Raw genomic sequence first — 23,860 nt, 5'->3', positions numbered from 1 at the left:
AACAGAGATATTTTGAACAACCTTAAAACTACTCTCGCTAAGAATTAAGTAGTCGATCACGCTAGATCCATTCCTATTAAAACATGTATATTTACCTAGTCCAAAGTCTGATCCTAGTCGGCCATTTGCAATCCTTAAACCGGTACCTTTACACATATCTAACAACTTATTCCCGTAAGAGTTATTACCGCTGTCCATCGAATATCTTTGTAATGGGGTGTCAATTATATAGTCTTCAGAATCAATATCAGGTATATAAAAATCACAAATGATACCGTCTGATTTACAAGCAGTTCTAGCATTAAAATCTCCAGCTATCATGACTATGCCTAATGATTGATAATGGTTAATATCCTCTTCAAGAATCGTAAATAAGTCTGCATCAAACAAATTAGCAATAGGTGAATTGTCACTCCACATATAAACTGCAGAAAAATATATGTCGTTGTCATTATTAAAGAAGTGCTTATCCAACTTAAACCATATAATTGTGTCATGTGTATTTTTTACAATCGATATTCCGTCCTTGATGCTATCACGCACATAAATTACAATTCCACCACTGTTTCGTTTAGCATTCCTGTGTCTATATTTTCTATACAAATTATGACAGTGATATCCTGAAAGATCAATTTTGCTATTTTTACCAGTCCAAGCTTCAGTTAAAACTATTACATCATACTTTGTTATAAATGAAATAAAATGTGGGTCCTCTCTCTTGGAAGTACTTAAACCATTGCAATTCCAAACTAAACAATTTAAAATTTAAACAATATACAGAGTGTCGTAAGACACCCAAGCTCTTCGTCCGGCCTGTTTCTCCTCCTTGACCCTCTTGAATAATCGCCTCCTCTTCGCCGCAACTTCCTGTGGGAATTGTTCTGTGACGTAGAACTGTGAACCTTTTAAGTTCTTGCTGTTACCACGAACCTTCTCCCTATCGCCGAAAAAACAAAATTTGCACACAATGCTGCGGTGGCGCTGGTTATTTTCTTCCCGGGTGGAACCCTGCCCTGCTGATTGATTTTGCTTCTGGCCCATTCTGTGCACCCTCTCTAACCGCATACCGTCCACTTCTTCCTTTGTCACCTTGAGATTACTCACAATGAATTCTCGCAAAATTTGCTCTGTCTTAGCCGGTGTTTCGTCTTGCACTTCCGGTATATTTCCAAAAATTAAATTGTTTCTCATGCTTTGAGACTGCACATAAGTAATGTCTTCTTTGAGCTTATCTTTATCCCGTTCAAGATCTGCTATCCTTCTCCTGGCACCCTCTAACTCTATATCTACTGAGTCCACCTTATGTTCAACTCTGTTTACTTTATCACTGATCTCATTCGTAAACTTGTCGAGGTGTAACCATACCTTTTTCAGCTCCTTGTCAAAGTTATCTACTTTTTTCTCGAGTGACTCAATACGCTTCAAACTTTTATCCATATCCTTAAGTTTTAAATCAATTCTCCCCAACATTGCTACAATGTCCGAGTTTGTTGGTTCGTCATGGCACGAACGCCCTGCCATAGTTATGACAGGATCAGGGTAAGTATCGCTCACGTTATCTAGTTGCTCGAATAGGTTGCTGATTGAAACGTTAATCCCCTCGTCATACAAAACTGCACTCGCCTCGCTGAGAACCTGGCTAATTGAATTTAATCCCTCATGCGTTTTTTGAATATTTGTTCGTTTATTTTCACTTGAATCCGAGTCACTTTCCCTCCTTTTCTTCTTTTCTCTTCTATTTCTACCAGTCATTATATTTCCATTTTATGTCACAATAATGCTCATTAAATTCACTTTCTTATGATATGAAATATACGTTATTTGGTTAATCCAATGTTTTGATATCCTAAATTTAGCCCGCTCCCCCGAAACACGTCTGACCACTACAAAGTATAATCCTGAATTCCTTATATTCGTTATAGTATATGTATATTGCTATCAATTATGTACGGTGTGGAGTGGGATGCCCTCTCACAATTAACCCTGGCACACCTTTGTACGAGGATAGTACAATATATCGAACGGAAAAATAAAATTTATAATAATAATAATAATTAAATATTACGTAACCATAGCAATCGCAACTTGTGTCCGACGATAATACTTAAATAACGTACATATGCCCTTCATCCACATACACAGTTTCATAAACCTAACCTAAGTACTTTTTGAGCTATCGCAGGATCCAGATTGTGCGGACAGATAGACAGACCGGTGTTAAACCTTCAGTCAACTTCGGTTACGCCGGTAGGGGACTAACAATCACGTTGATGAAACAGGCCCGTTTTGTTTCGAAATCCGCTTTTCATATACCCGGTCCTATTGTCAGTAGGAAAACTGTATATCATGAAAATCGTTATGCACACAACTAAAACTTATAATAGCTCTTTTAGACGTTCAAATCCTTCAAATCACATAACAACCCTTTCTTGCGTCTGACGTTATTCCCATGTGAATGGAAATTGTGTTCCCATGGGATCTTAATAAATTGTATTTTTATTAGACATATAATATCCGTTCAAGTTGAAACTTTTTAAGCAATTTATCCCCGTCTTTGTTTGATAAGACGGTGGAGATTTCCAATGATTTGATTTTTCGGTGGACGTTGAATATCTCGAGGCCGGTTGGTTGTATTCGCACGTGTTTATTTCAATCAGCAAATGTCATAAGATGAGCAAGCTTAAAATAAATGCTTCAAATCTTGATTACGTTCTTTAATGCAATACAAAATATTTAGTCTGCCTAATAAACTCCTAAACAATGTTCAAAACATGAAGTGCGTGACATTGTCAAAGACGTTGAGATGTCTACGTTTTTGGAAACATCTTGATTGCAGCCTTGTGGTTCGTAGGCGTGACATAACGTCACAGACTGGTGTACATTTTTTATAGGAGAAATAATGTCAATTAACTTCTGTGCTTTCAATGTTATAACGCGTTTATGCCGTTATCATTGCTTTTTAGTATGTAAGTTCAGGTCTTTTAACATATCCCTCGCAAACAAAAGCAACAACTTTTGCGCTGACAATACGTTAGCAAAGTTAGTGTTGCATTTTCTACCAAATATATCAATATGATTTATGCCCGTTAAATTATACAGTATTGGCGTTTGATCCCTTCTGAAAAATATCCTCGGCGACTTAAATGTCTCCAAATTTAATTTTAACTGACTGTTAATGCTCATTAATAAGTTAACAATACATTACAGGTTTCCCTGACTTACTGGAATTCAAAGATATATAAATTAAGCATTATTGGTGTTGAGCGAGGGGTAGATCTAGGTTAACCAAAAATGTTGACCTTCTGAATAAGTCTTATACCAAAAGTAGGTCACTGTCAAAATGCTGTCAGGTGGTGCTGGGGTGTAGATACTGCTCAAAGATGTCATCCCAGCAAATAAGAAAGCTTTGCAGACAGCATGATCACTGTTAGACGAAACGCGTCATTCTGTCAAAAAGGTCAATGTCAAAGTCAATATGCGGTAAGGGAGATGTGGGTGTGAGGATAGTATCGAACCTTTGTAAGATGTATAAATGGGGTGAAACGAAATATATCACCATGGGTTAACATCGTAAGTACGGAGAAACGAACGGACTAGCCAATCGCTATACGCCTCCAGCCTCAGTAGATGCATGGGGAATAAAAGGGGTTTCTGATAAATACACTCCTACATAGACAACCAAGTAGGCAATTCAGGTTACGTTATAACAAGCCATGTTATAGACAACAAAGTATGTAGTGCAAATCCACATTTTATTCGAACTATGAACAAAAATATACAATTTCGATTAACGCATTTTGAATAAAGTGGAAAAATACGATGGAAATTCTTATGTTAACAAAATGAAGTCTCTGATTATTACCGTTAATGATCTTTCATGGTAAACACATGTTAAGCAAAACATTCAAGAGGCTAATACATAGATGGATCTACAAGTAGGAACAGTTAAAAAAATCGCATGTGGAAAACAATACATGTATGCATGGTACTAAGAAGATACATGTGCAATAATGTGTACACATAAAACATTTCAACATCGCCAATTTATCAATAGAATTTCAATGCATGAAATAAGCTACGATAGCAAAAAGGGGAGTTAACAATTCTAAAACCACATTTCTGATTACAAAATTCCAAAACAAATCTCATTCACACCTTTAAAAACAATCATGAGCTGCTTTTGGCATATTTATCTATTAAGCAATACTACGGTTCCTTTGCCTTAACTGACATTCCTTTGCACCACTTTCGATACTGCACAATATATACACACACAACAACAAAGACAACCCAACAAGGGAAGATCCTGTGTAAAAAGGTGCATAGTGCTGCAAAATATCACCAGATAAACTATTCCAACATTGTCTTATTATAAGTCACTTTGTTAAATTCGTATTATTATTTTGCTTATAAAATTGGGTATTGAGGCATTTCTTATTCATTTGACGTTCATATTGGAGGACTTTTCTCTTAATAAAGGATATTTACGTTTACCTCGGTAACGCTATGACGTTCTTACTAATAACTGATAACATGGCTTACCTACAATTTATTGTTTCAAGACTAAAAACATATTAGAAACTTTTAAAATTAACGCTGCTAACAAGTAAAACTATAAATAATTTACACAATGTACAAATCAAATGAATTGGCATCGTTTTATCTGTTTTAAAGTGTATGCAAACAAACACTATACCAGTGATTTCCAACAGGGAATGATTCCATTTAAGGAAATATTGATGATAAATGTTACCTAAAATCTGTTGAGTGGAGCGTGAAGACACACTATAAAGGGTTTTTTTTACATATAAAAAAAACTAAAAATAAAACAGTAAAGTTAATGATCCTGATCATTTGTATTCAATAACATCTGGTGTAAATGATGCAATCCCGTAAAATCCACAAGTAAAATGGACCCTTTGTCATGTAATAACTTCTTATCTTTCACATGGATTGAAGAGTAATCAATCCATTTAAATTTTAAAGCTTAAAGTGGAAGTGATTTAATGAACACTTCAAAAGATATGACTAGAGGGTAGCAATGTATAGCATTTTATCATTGCATCAATTATGCCACAAGAAATGCCACCTAAAAGAAAAAACATACCTCCCTTGGCCATTGTTTAACTCAAAATATTTCAAAATTGGGACCAAACATTAGAAAAAATGCAAGATTTAATGTAAATTAAAATTTAATCAAAACAAAATATATCCAGTCAAGTGAAAAAAATAAAATGCAATATACGTCAAAACAAAACATATCATACACCACTGTATGTATTTGAAACAAAACAATATAAAATTTGATTGATAGTCAATACAAGTCTACGATCGCAAGATGTACCGGTACTCCAGAAGTGCAACTCTTGCTTTTAATTTGACATCTTCAAAATGTAAGGGCTGTATTAATTTGAGTTTAAGCAGAATTCAAACCTAAAAAAAAAAAAACTACATACAACTACATACAAGCAAACACAGGAAAGCCAAAATACATTTAAAAGCAAATGCATAATCATGAAACAATCATTAACTGCAAATAAACATACCTAACCTAAACACAAAAATGTTCATTATCATCTCACATACATTTCAAAAATTACATGGTGTGTTAAGGACAACAATATCAGATGTTTACATTTGATAATGTAACCCACCCAGATCATAAATACAATCTAACCTACCCAATAAAATATGCCGCTGTAAACAAGGTCTTGCCACTTTTAAATAATCACTGTTTAATTGATCTAATTAGTCATTTTATATCTACAGATGAAAATACAATTTCAGGACATAATATATTTCTCTAAAAACAGTTATATCTTCAAAATAGCCACAAGGTATATAACGCACTAAAAAGATGGGATATGCAAAAGCTGCACATATTTTAGCAAGATGATCCAAGAGAAAGTTATGAATATCAGTGTTGAACATTGTCGAGACTGATATTGTTTTATGTGAGCATATCTGCTTGGCTTTTTTTGCTTTGAAATTTTTAAGAATGGCTGGTCTCGATTAAACAATTATGCAACTGTGTGACAAATTACGTCAACATTATGAAAGTGAAAGATAATCCAAACTAACACTTGCAGACATACAAAACACTAAAACAATACTAACTGAAATACATGAACAATTAACTTGAACTATTTACAAATATTCAACGCTGAAAAACATGGACAAACACCATTTTAAAACACAAAATTTATGGTACAAGTATTGTTTCAACAGTACAAAAAACCTTATGTAATTGGTTTGCAATTAATTGAATTACAGCACTACACAATTACACCATGTTCCTGGTGTCTTTCTTTCAAATACTGAACGAACATCAAAGCATCAACCTTACAAAGACACTTTATATCAACAAACTATCTTTATCTGTCAAGGATTCATAACATTGAATTCCAGTACATATTCTATTTGGTTCCAAAGAAAATGGTCATTGGATATTAGAATAATAGACATTTTTTACCAAGAGAATGTTCATTTACAGATGCCAGTTTGTAGCACTTGATCACTGTTTAAGTATTGCAGCACAACAATGCCTTTTTAATTTTTATATTGCCTAAAAAAATTCTTCATAGCATACACTACAATGCGAACAGATTTGCAGTCGAATACACATTTTGTACAGAATTTTCCCACACAAAAGTCAATAAGAGTGGGAAAAAATTCAAAGCAAATTCAAGAGCATGTTCAACTAGCTAAACATTTCCATGTGAACAATAGCATCATAAACAAAATATTCATTTATATAACTGAATGAAAGCATGGCTGAATAATGAATTTCCCGAGTTACCCTTATAATGATTTTCACAAAAAATGGGTAATAAAAATAACAATGTTAGAAACTGGTGCAATAGAAGACTACACAATGTTTAAAATATAACAACAACAATGATGCCTTGGAGATATAGGAGTCATGTGCTCAGTAAATTGGACTTAATGCATGTCCGTAAAGTGTCTGCACAGAGATTTGATTGTGCAATCCAAACAGGCTAATCTGGGACAACACTTTCCGCCTTCACTGAATTTTCATTTAGAATAGACTTCCTTTAAAAAAAAAAATGTAAAGTGAAAAGTGTAAGTCCTTATTAGCCAGTGCAGACTTCACAGGCTCATCTGGGGCAATACTTTACACACATGCATTAAGCCAAGTTTTCCCACAAAGCAACTCATACAGCACAAGTTTTGCTAATCTATTGTGTGTGTCCTCAGTTGACAACCACATGTCCTCACTTGTCAGAATGATGTGATCTTGGCTGTACAAGAACAATTGTCTTCATTAAACGGTGTGGCTTATACAATGATTAACAGTCATAACCTGAAAAATATGAGTAATTCCAGTAAATGGCCTCGTTTAAATAAAAGCATGGATAGGTTGTGCCCATGCTTAACTCAATAGTTTCTATCGAAACATATTCTTCAAAAGCTTCAAGATTGAAGAGTGTCCAGTTTATTACTGTAGCATGCCAATGCAAAGACTAACATTTTGATAAACCAGACCATAAAGAATATGAAAAAGAACACCAATATGTTATCAAAAACTTAATTCAAATCAAATTTAAAAGTTTCTCACATACATAAGATATCAGGTGTCATTTACATCACACATATATGAAAGGAAAAAACCTAACTGCTTACCCTCTTTCTTAAATAGATCTATCTCAGGTAGTATCTATTGTTTCAACTATCTTGGTATGGAAAAGGAAAAAAACTGCAGAAAGAAGGAGAAATCAATAACCTGATATAGCAACAAGAAAGCCACCAGTACCATCGTACATCTACATCTTGAAGGCTAAGACAGCCTTAATGGAGACATGATCTGATGGGAAGTGCTGGTCTGGGGTTCCACCGGTCGACATGATTCGCTCCCGAGCAGCCACAGAGTACACACCCACGTTGTCGAGGCTGGTCGAGCTGTAGAAGATGTAGTCCACACACTCACACATCCCTCTGTTGTATGACGTGATTTCTGGCTCTGAACCCTGCACATACCATGAATGGAACATTTGAGCTTTAAAAACATTTGAGCCTGGCTCTGGAAAACAAGAAACCGTCGGAGACGGGTGATGCTCCCCAAAGGTTTTTTTTGTCACAATATTGCACTATATATTCAGATAAAAGGAAACCTCTTGAGGGCACAGTAGTTGGGGGGACAAGAATTTTTTACAGAAAATTTCAAAGGGCCATAACTCTGTGAAAAATCATCCGACCAGAACCCGCTGATAATATGCACATCTCCTCTTGGTAGGGAAGCTTCCCATAAAATTTCATTGAATTCCGGTCATTAGTTGCTGAGAAATAGCCTGGACAAGAATTGCACTATATGTACAGTTAATGGAAAATTTCAAAGGGCCATAACTCTGTGAAAAATCATCTGACCAGTACCTGCTGATAATATGCACATCTCCTCTTGGTAGTGAAGCTTCCCATAAAGTTTCATTGAATTCTGGTCATTAGTTGCTCAGAAATAGCCCAGACAAAAATTGCACTATATGTACAGTTAATGGAAAATTTCAAAAGGCCATAACCAGGGTTTTACATTCATGTCAAATTTTAGGGGTCCCTAGGACTCCTGTTATTAACTTTCAGGGGTCCTGTCAATAAAAATGGGGGTCCCAATATAACTTAGTGATATATTAGTAATATAGCACACGTGAATGGTCCTTTATTCATGGCAAGTATTGTTTGCGTGTTTTTCACAGTACATCAAATTATTTCTGAATAAAAGCCATTGATATTTATTAGGCCATTCCGGCAAAAACTTTCGAGCCTTTTTAGTGGCAGGGGGCATTGTTTCAGTCCCACAGGAACCTTGCTCTTGTGTGGCTGATTCTGCATCTTTTGAACTACTTTGAAAGAATGCGCTTAAGTCACCTTGTTTTGACATTTTTGCAGACCAAAAAGGGAATTTTGAAAGGCATGCCATTTGAGTTAGAAGCAGCGAATGTATGCTAAATATGCTGGCTGTGTTAAAGTCAAATAGTTAAAACTTAAAGTATAGTAATCGATTATTTACGTAAACAATAGCCGCGATTTAACACACACCTATAAAATTAAATATTGCATAATGTATTTATTTTTACAGTTTTATCTTGCTTGCCAGATAATAAGCTATCGTGACCTCGGTAAGCTTTCCTTGCTTAGCGACATAAAATAGCTTGCATTTACGCATTGTAATCTCAATTCAAGACTTTGCACCTAGCAACAGCAGGTGCGCGATAAAATGATTGGTCGATAAATCAAACAAGCGAGACAATCCAACATCCTTCTAGAAAATTACATACTGCAGTTGTCTTTCAGATTTCTTTTTGATATTATGAGAACCAATACGTCTTAATAATTGTGCGTCCCATGGGACGCAAACCAACAAAAATGACGGGTCCTGACTGGCATTTTATGCGTATTTGATGCAGAATATCGCGTCCCGTAAAACCCTGTCATAACTCTGTGAAAAATCATCCGACCAGAACCGGCTGATAATATGCACATCTCCTTTTGGTAGTGAAGCTTCCCATAAAGTTTCATTGAATTCCGGTAATTAGTTGCTGAGAAATAGCCCAGACAAAAATTGTGCACGGACGGACGGACGGACACACGGACGGACAGACGAAGCGGCGACTATATGCTCCCCCCAAAATAAAAAAGAGCTAAATGCATATGCATAGTGTCAGGGCTTTTTTTGAGCTTTTTGGGAAGATAGCCCATGGCTTTGAAATTGGGAATTTTATCGGCATTTTCAAGATTGGGAAAATAAATTGGGATTTAAAACTACATGAATGAGTTCAGCATCTTTAATCACAAACTCCACAAACACCATCATGATCAACAGTTTTCCACAAAATAAGCTCCAGGGCTTTAAGCTTTTTGGGAAGAAAGCCCATGGCTTTGAAATTGGGATTTTTTGTCGGCATTTTCAAGAAATTTGGAAAATAAATTGGGATTTAAAACTACATGAATGAGTTCAGCATCTTTAATCACAAACTCCACAAACACCACCATGATCAACAGTTTTCCACATAATAAGCTCACACAAAGTCTTCAGTCACATGACTCACATCAGGCACCATTTTATTAGGAGGTGCTATATCTTCTTCTGGAGATCTACTGCCTTCAACATGTTGAATATCAGTCAGCACTTAGCTTTTGGAAATCAATGATGACAATGATGTGAATATCATTCACACAAATAATGCAAGGGTTTTGTATCTGATTTTGGGGAAAGGGTCTGGCCTTTTTTGAGGGGAAAAAATCGCACAAAACACCAGATTTTGGGGAAAATAAGGAAAGTCTTAAATAATCAATTTAACATATTTAACTGTTTTTAAAACAAATTCAAGGCAACAGATAATTTAATTATGAATTATTTTTCTATGTTCTACACTGGATCAGGTAAACTTGTATATTTAAAAGTTTGTAAAAAAAATATATATATATATATATATTTTATTTTATTTTTTTGGTGGGGGGGGGGGTGAAATCTAGGGGAAAATTCACCTGCTGAGAGGAAAAAAAATCTGAAGGTAAAGGGCCGTTTTTTCGGCAGGTCACAAAGAAGCAAAAATAACCCTGAATGCCGACGTTATCTGAATCGAGGTTAAGTCTAAAACACGTACGAGACCGGATCGGACTATGCTTTGTTAAAAAGCGAAACAGCCGATTTCATTAGCGTTTTTTTCCCCCAATTGGAATTTTTTTTAGCAAATTCCGGGAAAAAAGTATACTTTTTGTGATTGGGAATATAGCCAAATTTCTGCTATAAAATCAGGACAAAAAAACCCTGATATATGCGCATAGTGTTGTCCCAGATAAGGCCTGTACAATCTGCACAGGCTAATCAGGGACAACACTTATCCTCTTTGTGGATTTTTTTTTATTAAAAGGAAGTCTCTTTTTAAAGAAAATCCAGTTTTGGGGGAAAGTGTCATCTCTGATTAGCCAATGCAGACTGCACAGGCTAATCAGGCTTTACAAGTTTTTAGACACATGCATTAAGCCCAGTTTTCCCAGAAAGCTGCTTATGTCACTATAATGCTATGCCCTACCTGTGCCTCCATGTATGCACTCTTCAGAGAGGAGGAGGTGTGCTGGAAGGCCGGCCAGAGGGAGTTCACCAGGGATGCCTTCTGAAACAGGGAAGACAGCTGGAATTGAATAACAGTAGTCAGGGGAGACAACTGGACATAAACAACAGCAGTTAGGTGAGACAACTGGTCATGAGGAACATAAGTTAGGGGAGACAACTGGACATAAACAGCAGTCAGGAGACAATTGGACATGAACAACAGCAGTCAGACAAGACAACCGGACATGAACAACACAAGTTACCTGGCCTGACACTCTTATACTATCAATCCACTGGTGATGAACTTGCGGACATCTGTCATATGGATTTGCAAGTTCATCACTCTTTACCTTGACCTTTCACCACTCAAAATGTGCAGCTCCATGAGATACACATGCATGCCAAATATCAAGTTGCTATGTTCAATATTGCAAAAGTTATGAAGAAGGTTAAAGTTTTGGTTAATGTTTTAGGACACACACGCACAGACACATACAATGACAGACAGGCCAAAAACAATATACCCCCGATCTTTCGATCCGGGGGCATAAAAAGTTGTATTTAGGAATAGAATCATTTAATTATTATAATCAGAGCTTACAAAAGAATTAGGTCTTGAACTTCTAAAAATTCTAGATTACTTGCAAAAATTCTTTTTAAATGTTTTCATGTGTCCATAACGGTAAACGGCCAGAATATTTCACTCCGAAAGTCATGTTTGAACTGAAAACAACAGTCACGCGTCAGTCCCTTAGAGTCAAGAAAACTAAAAACACAAAACATCATTTTTGAGTCTATTTTGCAGGTTAAGAATCTGATAGCAGTAATTGCATTTGAAATGATAAAAGCGGTCCGATGCAGAAAACAAATAATATTAATAGCGTAATAATAATAGTGTTGAGAAGGTTTGTTTTCTGGGGATAATTATAAGGTGTATTTCAAAATAAAATGAGTATGTTACACATTAAAGTAATTATTGCTAATTAAATGATCGCTAATTAGAATATTGTACTTACAACCTAGAGTACGGATAGATTAGATTGTTGGGAGTGAGAATTATTGTAAGTGGTTTGATATTTTTTGCGTGATGTGTTTGTTGTCTTGTTTTGATTGATGTGGTTTGAAGTTTTGTGTGCATGATGTGCTATGTTTTTTTTATAAACAAGAGCACCGCATAACGGGTGCCAATGCTCGGCTGCGGATGCAGTTTTGAATAAATAAAAGCTTGTCAGATTTTTTTTTTTTTTTAAGAGGTCACAGTGACCTTGACCTTTGACCTAGTGACCCAAAAATGGGTGTAGCGTGTAGAAGTCATCAAGGTGCATCTACATATGAAGTTTCAAAGTTGTAGGTGGAAGCACTTTGATTTTAGAGCCAATGTTAAGGTTTTATCACGGCGGACGGCAGACGCCGGACGACGAGATGGCTATGACAATACCTCGGATTTTCTCCGAAAACAGCCGAGCTAAAAATGAATAAACAATTTTTTTATGACGTTGTTTGAATGAAATGCTGTTGTGGGATGTTCGCGTACAAATAAATTTTTACATGATTTTAATGTCTTTTTTTTTAAATTAGAACGGTACAGTAACAATGTATTTTCTGTTCTGGACAGCAAAACAACTTGTTTTAATTCTTCGGACGTGATGTCAATGACACATGACAACTTTTATTTACTGAATGAACGAGATGCATGAGTAAACAATCATGATATCGTTGATAAAGTCATACAGGGTTCACAGCTTTTTGTATGAACAAAATTCCCTGATTTTTCCCTGATGGAAAATAAAAATTCCAGGATCATGATTTCGACCTATTTCTTGTTTTAGACACCCTTAATAAATAGCAGTTGCAGACAATAACAAGAATTATATTTATGTAATTTTAAAGCCATGGCCACCAATCTCCCCTCTTATCCTTTCCTCGCCTTTTCATTTATTTTCATTTAATGTTTGTTTTGCAACAATAATTGGAACATATTGTTAAGTAATTCAACATTTTAAACAGTAACAACAGTACTAAGAGAATTTTCATATAGTACCGGTATTACATGTAACTTATCATAATGATATTTGAACAGTACCTCGAACATCAGTATTAAAAGAAATTCAATGTAATTCAAACTCAGAAAGTTTTTAGACCTTTTGCTGAGATGCAGATATCTCACTAACAATACATTTCTGTTTCTTTATGTTGTCTTCCACTTCATGGGCGTCCTGCCTCAAGGCATTTGACTTTGCCAGAGGTGTGAAGGCAAGGGGCGCTCGTCCCTTTTGGCTTTATAGTTTGTTACATATCACAAGGTTATAAATATATATATAGAGGAATCGATTTGCTGTTTTCATTGAATGGACTTTAACACAGGTTGGGAAAGTCTGACCAAACAAAATTCCCTGATTTTTCCCTGATTTAAGGAACTTTTCCCAAATTCAGTGACTTTTTCCAGACTGGAAAAAGTGAGTCTTTTTCCAGGTTTTCCCTGATTTCCAGGTTTGCTGGGAACCCTGTCATAGAATTAGTTTAAAAATATGAAATTAAATCAATTTATCAAATATTATTCCGTATGATTCAATATAAGTTATTTATGTTATTCTGCTAAGTTATTGGCAATGAGCCTTTGTTTTTCACTATGTGTAAATGACTGGGTGGGGTAACGACGTAGCAATGCTCAGTGCCCCAGATAATTATTTGGGAATGAGGGTTTTCACCAATTGATTTAGAACAAGGGACAAAATTGTCACAAAACCAGGTTTTCATTGTGAAAAAAAAATCTGATAAAGGGAGAAAACTCAAACTGAACTTTTGAAATGAAAAAAAAAATTAACCCCCTTTGTAAGTTTGTTTTTAATAAAAATCTATTTTTAGTCGTGGCGACCTTGACATTGGAGATATTGACGTGATTCTTTCGTGCGACACACCGTCCCATGATGGTGAACAAATGTGCAAAATGATTTTAAAATCTCACAATGAATGACATAGTTATGGCCAGGACAAGCTCATTTATGGCCATTTTTGACCTTTGAACTCAAAGTGTGACCTTGACTTTGGAGATATCAACGTAATTATTTCGCGCGACACACCGTCCAATGATGGTGAACAAATGTGCCAAATGATTTTAAAATATGACAATGAATGACATAGTTATGGCCCGGACAAGCTTGTTCCGCCCGCCCGCCAGCCCGCCCGCATTCGCCAATCTAATAACCAGTTTTTTCCTTCGGAAAACCTGGTTAAAAATAGGGCGATTACATTCTTGAAATCGGGTAAAATGAGTTATAACAAGAGATGTGTTTGTCAAAAAACACAATGCCCCCTTCTGCGCCGCTTTGAGGCCATATATTTGACCTTTGACCTTGAAGGATGACATTGACCTTTCACCATTCAAAATGTGCAGCTCCATGGGATACCTATGCATGCCAAATATCTGCAATATTGCAAAAGTAATGACCAATGTTAAAGTTTTTGGACGGACGGACAGACTGGCTGAAGGACAGAGAGACATACAGACGTACGGACTGACATACAGTTAAAACTGAGGAGTTGCGCCATGAGCGCATGATACGCCCGTCGTTCGCCAATGAAGTAGTAAGGTAATAAATAACCCTTTGAATCATTTTTTTACTTCAGTTTATTTGTATTTGAATACATGGTTTATTTTATAAGTACATGAGCATGGAGCGCCGTCTCCTTGACATTCATACCATATCTTTTTTTGAGTATATGTATGCATTTCTTTAGAGGATATGGAGTTGAAGTAAACCTGTTATAGATATTTTGACCAATAATAAAAGAGAAATGTAGATGGGTAAGTGGTAGTGTACAATCGGAATAGAAAAAAGCTCACCTTGTTCAATTTTTCAGGGATACTAAAAAAAAAAAAAAAAAAATCCATCGAAGAATATTTGAGCTACAGTAGGACATTCAATGAAATCACGAAATTTTGACGAACAAAGTCCCATAACTCTGGAACGACAATTCAGAATTCCGTCAAAAACGAAAGGGGATCAGGGTTTATCAATATTAAGATTGTGTTAAAATTTGAAGAAAATCTGTCAAAGGATATTTGACGTAGCGTACGACATTAACAGACGGACGGACGGACGGCTACGGTAGGACATTCAATGAAATCACGAAATTTTGACGAACAAAGTCCCATAACTCTGGAACGACAATTCAGAATTCCGTCAAAAACGAAAGGGGATCAGGGTTTATCAATATTAAGATTGTGTTGAAATTTGAAAAAAATCCATCGAAGGATATTTGAGCTACAGTAGGACATTCAATGAAATCACGAAATTTTGACGAACAAAGTCCCATAACTCTGGAACGACAATTCAGAATTCCGTCAAAAACGAAAGGGGATCAGGGTTTATCAATATTAAGATTGTGTTAAAATTTGAAGAAAATCTGTCAAAGGATATTTGACGTAGCGTACGACATTAACAGACGGACTATATGCCACCCTTCGGAGACATAAAATTTCATACCTTAAAATTATAGCAGCTTTACTTCTGTTGACCTGCACACTTGAATTGATTTAATTAAACTGTAAACTAGCATAATAAACTGATTTGGCACTTATTGGCTCTTGCTTTCTTGGTTCGAAAAAGTTTGCGATCCACTGATATTTTGGCGCAAGAATCGCGGACGTCTTTCAACCTGTCTTAGACATTTTTATTTCACACCTTCATAGAAACTGAAAGAACGGACGCTGTACAAATACATGCACAATGCGTGACAGATTAATTTAGAATGAAAACGCATGTATGTTGTTGCAAATAATTTGGTCCGACGCTTTATTTAACTATGAAATCTAGTCTGCAGAGCCTTTGAGTAACTTTGACTGTTTTCCTGCTTCGTCATCCAGGCGTTTGCTGAATGAAAGCTTCGCTGCGTTACGACAATAACTCCAAAGAGAAAATACAGAAAATGAGCAAACCATTTTAGATCAAAGCTTTTGTATCGTACGCATCAAATTTGACGAATTTGTGTAAAAGTAAAATTGGTTGCGTTTTCAATTCGCATGATATTGTACTTCTTTGCATTTTTAAACATTTTAATAGGGTGAAAGACGCAGATACACAGCTTATCTGGGGCACTAAATACTACCAGGTGACAAACCATCTGAAAAGTGGTGACCCGAAAACTCTTCTCAATCTCAAAACACCAGCTGCATAACTGCGATGGAATAATAAAGGGGCTCAGTTGGCCGAGTATGGACAAAAATATACAAATTGTTAGTTTCTAATCCTGCTATTACTTTCCTATCAGGCAGCACCAGGACAATAGACCCATGTATAAGAGATGGACCCCCGGATTTTCAGAGCATCCATGGAACTTATAAGTAGTACCTGAGCAGCAGGGCTTTCCACAGGCCATTTAATGATCCCTCGCCGGGGCGCTTGAATTTTGAAATCAGAGTCCCCGGGGCGCTTGAAATTTTCCGATCAGTGTATTTTTCAGTAAAAGAAAGCGGAGATTGTCAAAAAAAATCAAGGTTTCTCTATCAGAGTATCAATATTCCCTGTTTAAAAAGAGCACACGGTACCTACTTTCACAAGTAATCGCCATAAACACCACATGGGTTAATGGATAATCCACTGATAAGAGAATAGCATGACGCGCCTATCGATTATTCTAGCTACATTACACAGTCATTTAAATGCTGACAAGGGTGTATCTGGTAACTTTCCAGTCGTCAAACTGTGATGTTCATCGTCCAATCGGTTACACGAATGCTTATGCGGGTGGGGTTAACTATCGACCATTATTTTTTTATTGACGTCGGGCAGGAAGTAAGAGTTTATCGCAGCTTGATTAGCAAGAAGTTGTACCATTTATGTAATATAAAACTGGTAACTAGAACAGTACATTAAAGACGGTTTCGGGCATCATCATCACACCTTTTTACTGTAAACAAGTGTTATCTATGACTCATAATTAATACGAGAAATTAATTGTAAGTGGTAAACAATGAATTACTTATAGCGAGTAAGAGTAAGTTGTGCAAATGACTCCCGGTTACAATTATGCGATAACAATTTAATTCCAGTACATGTATATTTCATCATGTCCATTTATAGAACTGATTCACCTCGTTTTTCTGACATTTATTCGACACGTAATGCGCTTTAAAAAAATTTCGTTGAATATATTACGCACACTTGTAAATGTTTCGTCCGATAATCGATACTTAGAAGACTTATGATGGAAACCGCAGTAATCCTTGTGGACAACGTGAATTTTATGCATAATTCCGTCAAAACATTTATACGCTCGTAAACAAAATGTTTAAACAAATTATCGTTGAATTCATAACGCAACTGTTAATATTTGTTGAAAACTCAAATGGGAATAATTAAATTTGTAATCCGAAACCCATTCCCGTAAGTCGTTGTTAACGCGTCTTTCATCCGAAACACACTTCCGAATGTAAATGTTACCGCAACGTTAATTTAAATATTTTTGCTTCAATTCAGCAGTGCAAATTTATTTTGTGTCAAATCTTTTTCTCAATTAAAAAGAGCGCCAAAACTATGCAGCATGTACAACCTCGCGTCATTTGCATAGAAAGCGTACGTGTACTGAGCGTTTTAACAAGCACACAACACGTCAGGGGATTGACGCATGTTCAGAGGCAATATTTCATCAAATCTATAAATAGTCACTTAAAATTTATTTGATACTATAGAAAAATGGCAAGATTTGTGTTTAAGAAATAATTGAGAGCTTTTATCGTTAATATTTAGCAGAAAGTGATTTATAAAAACGGAATAAACGGGATTATCTGGTAATAAATAGAAACTTGAAAAGTAGTAAGTATACAGTAATAGAGTCGGGTTGAAACGGATGTATTGGGGAATTGTTCAAGTCAGGATTTTACTATCTGTGCGGGAAAGTTTTAAAACAATTAAACAATATAAAATTATATATATTTTTAAATGACTGGGGGATTTTCTTGAAGAGTCATAACGCACCAAATGACGTCTTTTGACCCTGTAGCTCACCACAGAACGTGAATTGACACGTAATTTTTTTTTTTTTAAATCAACGTCGGGAGGGGACACCCCTCCCAAACCACCCCTATCAGCCCCGGGGCGCCTGACAAAAATCATGTGGAAAGCACTGGAGCAGCCAATGACCAATCAAGCGTTAGTTTCTAACTCTGCTCTCACCTTTCCATCCGGCAGCTCCAGTCCCTCGATGGCCATCAGCCTGTTGATGGTCTCATCCCCGCTGGGGTATCCGTCCCTGGCCACCAGGTAGCCTGCGCTGAGGGGCGGCGAGTTGAAGTCACCACAGATGATGTGGGGGAACGCATCACCACTTGACTGTGATACTATCTCCTTTATGGCACTGGCAATCTGTGAATAAACATTCAGGGACTTGGCTGTTTGATTTATAAGTAAACAAGCAATGCAAAAGAGTGAGAGTTTAAAATTAAGCTCCAAGTTTTAAATTATCTATGAAACAGCTGAGCTCCTCTTTTACAGACTTGCTTTGCATACTTTCCACAAAAATCTGTTCAAATTCATTGGTAAAATACTACACATTGGGTTAGTATTTACATGACAAACTTTTGTTACTTATACATATTTTTTTCTTGTATAAGCATATATTAATATTTTATACAATTGTTTAATCAAAATAAATTAAGCTCTGGTTTCTGGTAACTAAAATGTAAAAAAAATTAATACCTTGTTTTGTACTACTTAGTAGTGCAGGCATAGCTTTAAATACTTCTCTTATATTGCCAAAACAAAAAATGAAGAATAATTGCTCTGAGTTTAAATTATTGAGTATATAAATATACATGTGGTATTAGTTTACCCATGCTGACAGGTCAGTTTTCAAAATTATCAAAAACTATTTTAAGATACTTTTCCATTATTAATTCTGATTTTTGTTGATTTCAGTTACCATATAGCTGTAGGTATTTTTTACAATTAAACTCCAGTCAGCAACATGGCGAGCCAATTGTCAATAAAATATTCAACATGCACATGTTTGACCTTTGGCTTAAAGTGTGTCCTTGACATTTGAATATAATAAAGTGAAATATCAAATGCAGATTTGAGTAATTTACAAATGTTCATAATGTTAATATAGTGAGAAACCTTTGCTGAAACAAATTAGAGAAATATCAACAAGAAAAAACAAATTGTAATGAACTTTTTATACAAACTGGGTTAACATAATAACATGTAACTACTTTACCCTATAGATTTCTTTGACTGCTGATGTTAACTATAAATTAATATCACCACCAAATCTTAGTAACAAAGCGTTTAAAAAAAAATAAACAAGAGCACTGCCTAGCAAGTGTAGACCACTCATCCAGTTTTCTTTTTAAAGGTGAAGGGACAATCTCAATACTTCAATCAAAAAGGAGGGAGGGGTTAGGGCGGAGAGGGGTGTATAGTGTGGAGGTGTGGTCATTTATTACATTACGTTCCAAAAATAAGAAAAAAAAAGAAAAACAATATGAATGTATTTTTGGGGGTGGGTGGATTCTTGGTTGGGATGGTTGGTCTTTCAAAAATAAAATAATGAAAATAAATATTTGTGGCTTTTTTAACAATCTTTAAAAAAAAAAAAAAAATTGAGGGGGGTGGGGGGGTCGGAGTTGGGGTCGGGTTAGAGGGGATATAGTGTGAGGGTGTGGTCATTTATTAGATGATCTTTCAAAAATGAAAAAACAAATGGGAAAAAAATGGAGGGGTCTGGGGGGGGGGGCGTGGGGGATGGTATGTGTGGAGTCTATTGTGGTATGTCAGGTAAGTGTTGTTTTGTCAAAGTATGAATCAAATCTGATCATAAATAAAGAAGTTATGGCAATTTTAGCAACATTTAATAATTTGACCTTGAGATTCAAGGTCATTCAAAGGTCAATGTGAAATTCAACTTGCCAAGTACAGTACCCTCATAATAATATGAAAGCATTTGAAGTTTGAAAGCAATAAGCCTAGAAGTAAAGTGGATCTTAACACAAAATTTAACCAAATATTCAAAAGTTTCTAAGTCAAAAAGGGCCATAATTCTGTGAAAATGCCAACCAGAATTATGAAACTTGTCCTGTACAGTCCCCTTATGATAGTTAGCGAGCGTTCCAAGTCTGAATGCAATAGCTATGATACTTCAGGATTAAGTGGACCAAAACACAAAACTTAACAAAATTTTCAATTTTCTAAGTATAAAGGGGCCATAATTCTGTCAAAATGCCAGTCAGAGTAACATAACTTTGCCTGCACAGACCCCTTATGATAGTAAGAAAGTTTTTCAAGTATGAAAGCAATAGCTTTGATACTTTAGGAATAAAGTGAACCTAAACACAAACGTTAACCAAATTTTCAATTTTCTAAGTAATTAGTATACAAAGGGCACATAATTCTGTCAAAATGACAGCCAAAGTTATCTCACTTTGCCTGCCCAGTCCCCTCATGATAGTTAGTAAGTGTACCAAGTTTGAATGCCATAGCTTTGATACTTTATGAGGAAAGTGGACCTAAACACAAAACTTAACCGGACGCGACGCAGATGCCGACACTCAGGTGATGACAATAGCTCATAAATTTTTTAAATAGATGAGCTAATAAAAATGCAGAGCATTCTTTTAGTATTTACTTGTGTTTTGGAAATAATGTAATATTTGTGTAATTAGCATGCATTGGCAACAAGATATTACCAAAATCATGCCAATACTCCTCACTGCTTTGTCAGCTATGTTCAAGGACACATGACCTAGCATCAATACTGACTATGGAAGCCTTCTTTAGAGAAAGACACCAAGTACTGGCCCTAACCAGGAAACTAATTAATTTCAATTAAAGAGTGTCTCAATAAGCCTTATACTTTCGATGCAATGGGGCTCAAATAAATTGTTTTCAACTATCCCACCTCCTATGCCTTAAACAAATCCTGGTGAAATATGGCAAATGGCAGTAGTGTAATAGCTGTACATCCCTGCAAAGTATATCACATACCTGGACACACTGGATGTCTGGTGTTTTCATCCTGCCCCAGTTAATGTGCACGTTTCCAACGGTAACACTCTTGCCCGTGTTGTTACACTTGAGGGTGGTGATCACACACACATCAGGAAGGTCCATGTAGGCCTGTACCGCTGTGCGAATGTCTGGGTCTATTTCATCTGTGAGCTCCTAGAAAATAATAAACAAGTGACTGTGACATTTACAATCATTGTATATCTCACCTCCTACAAAAATGACCTAATCCGATTGGCTTAGGGCGGTCACGTGCCCATGGAGTATTTTCCATACACCCAGAGTAATTTCCATACTACCCGAGTAATCGAGTAGTCGGTTTAGATATAATCGTTACAGCGTTAGAAAGTGACAGCTTTGCTCTCGTATGGTATGAAATTACTGAGGGTGTATATCCCATACACCGTCAGTTACTAACGGTGTAACTAATAATACACCATCATGTGGTGATGACGTGTATTTGCCTGCCTGAGCCCTGATTGGCTGATATGATTACCAAGAAGAATGTGATGGACAGCTGGCATCATGTCAGATAAAAAGCAAATTCAAAAGAGAATGCTGTCAAATGTGACACGCAAAATGACGTATAATGTTGGGCAAGTGTGGGTATCGTTTGTCATACTACACCAGCATGAATGCAGGTTTCAACAGAAGGCACGTCCAAACAACATTGTCTAGTAGGATCGGTGGTCGGGCTAGTAAATCTGCTGGCTAGCTAGTCCGACTGGTCATACATAAAAAGCTATCTACTGTATACTGATTCATATCACTACTGCAGTAAAAACCTGTTTTTTTAATGTTTAAAATTACTCTCATATCCATTATTTACATCAAAACAAAACTAAATGAGCACCGACCATTCAACATGATTCATTGCTATTTGTAGATGCTAGGCAGAGATTCCTGCTGAAATTGCTTGGAATATTAATTAGCTTCTTCAAAATATTCAGTGTAGTAAACATTAAAAGATTATTTTTTACAACTTCTAGCGAAAAGCTGTATCGTCCATTGATGTAAAACATTATGCCTAGCAGACAAAAGAATGTAATTTAAAGAATGGCTTTGCTCAAGTTCAGATTTTTCGTATGACAAATAAGTTAATAAAGAAGAATCCAGTGGTAAAACTGCATACATAAACCCTACCTTGCTCGAAAGTAAAGTGAAAGTGGCTAAAGCAACCAGCATAAAAACAGAACTGCCTGAGGGTATGCATGCTGTTTGCTGCTGATCAGTATCTTACGGTTGGAAATTAAGACTTTAAAACTTAAATCTATCAAGGAAACTCTAACTTATTTAGCTTGATCTAACTTATTTAGCTTGATTTTCTTAGGTATAACAAATGCATCAAAATGCGTATCTAAGCGGGTAAGTGTTAAACACACTGTCCAGGGTTTTTTATCTGACTTTGGGGAAAGGGCCTGGCCTTTTTAGAGGGGAAAAAAAATCTCGCGAAATGTCAGATTTTGGGGGAAAAATCACGCGAAACGCCCGATTTTGGGGGAAATAAGGAAAGTCTTAAATAATCAATTTAACTTATTTTGCTGTTTTTAAAACAAATTCAAGGCAACAGATAATTTAATTATGCAATATGTTATATTTTCTACACTGGATCAGGTTAACTTATGTATTTAAAGTTTAAAAAAAATAAAAATAATTTTTTTTTTTTTTTTAGGGGAAAAAAATGAAGTCTGGGGGAAAATTTACCTTCTGAGAGGAAAAAAAAATCCGAGGGAAAAGGGCCGTTTTTCGGCGGGTCCAAAAGAAGGAAAAAAGCTCTGCTGTCACCATTATGCCTGTACTCACTGACCTTATTAACGAGATCTGCTAGCCTGCAGAGGGAGGAGTCTACCAGGGTGAACCTGCTGGTCTTGAAAAAGGTTGCCTCCCCTTCCACAAAGTAGTCGTCTGTACGCTTCTTGTAAAATCCCTCATACCCCAGTCTGCCAATCAAGCAAGTATCGCAGTGAATGTATGCTCCACATAAAAAAACATGAAGGTTAAACACACGATTTCTGATTAAAGATTGAGTGAGAAAACCCACCTTTCAAAGTTAAGAGGAAAATTAAAGTCAGTGGTTCGCTATCAATAACCATTGTTGCTATTTGCAATGAACTTACAAAAGTGGAAACAACATTTCAGAAGTGGTGATTTCTATATCCACACTCATATATGAAAATACAATGCGAGTTGAAATATAAGTGTCAAGTGTCTGACCAGTGTTTTTTTTCACCATTTTGGGAATGGGGCCAGGTCCCTTTGACTTGAGAAAATTTGCAGCGTTTTGACTAAAATTGGTTAGTTAGTGTTGTTCCTGTTTTGCTAAAAAAAGCTTAAAATTGAGAATAGATGTGTTTTTTTAGTTTTATTTTTAATAAGGTTGAACTTATATGGCTAGATGGGTGATGAACAAAGTGTTGAAATCTAAAAAAAATAATTTAAAAATTTGAAACCATCAATTGGAAATATTTAGGTCCCATTTGCGAAGAAAACAACATACTTTTATCCATTAGGAATAGGGTCGAATACTGGACCCAATTTTAAACCAAAAAAAAACGCTGACTGACAATTATAATGAATATGATCTATGAACATAAGCGACATAAAGGTCCGAGTGCAAAACTGAAACTAGCTTTGATGTCAGACTAGATATTGTCCAGATAAATATTCTGACCAAGCTGAATCAAGATTGAATCAAAAATGTGCCCAATAGAATTGCAACCCTAAAAGATGACCCTGCACACCACACAAAGTTGGACATCACAAAATCTTCATGAGCCATTTTCGCTCA

At 35.9% G+C, this 23,860-nt stretch overlaps 2 protein-coding genes across 4 annotated transcripts in view; both read right to left on the bottom strand.

Annotated features, from left to right (window-relative positions):
• Positions 1-765: 765 nt before the first annotated feature.
• Positions 766-1,521, bottom strand: LOC127849886 (uncharacterized). Its single transcript, XM_052382638.1, has one exon. It carries the CDS (start codon positions 1,519-1,521, stop codon positions 766-768), a length of 756 nt encoding a protein of 251 aa, XP_052238598.1.
• A 2,217-nt stretch (positions 1,522-3,738) lies between these two features.
• The window catches only part of LOC127851628 (nucleolar protein dao-5-like), a 37,461-nt gene continuing 17,339 nt past the window's right edge, over positions 3,739-23,860 (bottom strand). For 2 of the 3 annotated variants that reach the window (XM_052385450.1, XM_052385451.1), the window contains exons 5-11: positions 22,880-23,012; positions 21,052-21,228; positions 19,286-19,315; positions 18,244-18,432; positions 11,049-11,129; positions 7,745-7,988; positions 3,739-7,324 (exon numbers count right to left, since the gene is read on the bottom strand). In XM_052385450.1, the coding sequence (XP_052241410.1) occupies positions 7,785-7,988; positions 11,049-11,129; positions 18,244-18,432; positions 19,286-19,315; positions 21,052-21,228; positions 22,880-23,012 (814 nt within the window). In that variant the 3' untranslated portion in view covers positions 3,739-7,324; positions 7,745-7,784. The remainder of the gene's footprint in view (positions 7,325-7,744; positions 7,989-11,048; positions 11,130-18,243; positions 18,433-19,285; positions 19,316-21,051; positions 21,229-22,879; positions 23,013-23,860) is intronic. The other variant, XM_052385452.1, reaches the window with a different exon arrangement.

The sequence above is a fragment of the Dreissena polymorpha genome, chromosome 11 (genome assembly GCF_020536995.1).
Source record: "Dreissena polymorpha isolate Duluth1 chromosome 11, UMN_Dpol_1.0, whole genome shotgun sequence".
Classification (NCBI taxonomy): domain Eukaryota; kingdom Metazoa; phylum Mollusca; class Bivalvia; order Myida; family Dreissenidae; genus Dreissena; species Dreissena polymorpha.
This window is presented reverse-complemented; position numbering and strand designations above follow the sequence as displayed.

Bases quoted from the DNA above. Each gene is read 5' to 3' on its own strand.
- LOC127849886 (XM_052382638.1), bottom strand. From the start codon at position 1,521: ATGGCAGGGCGTTCGTGCCATGACGAACCAACAAACTCGGACATTGTA.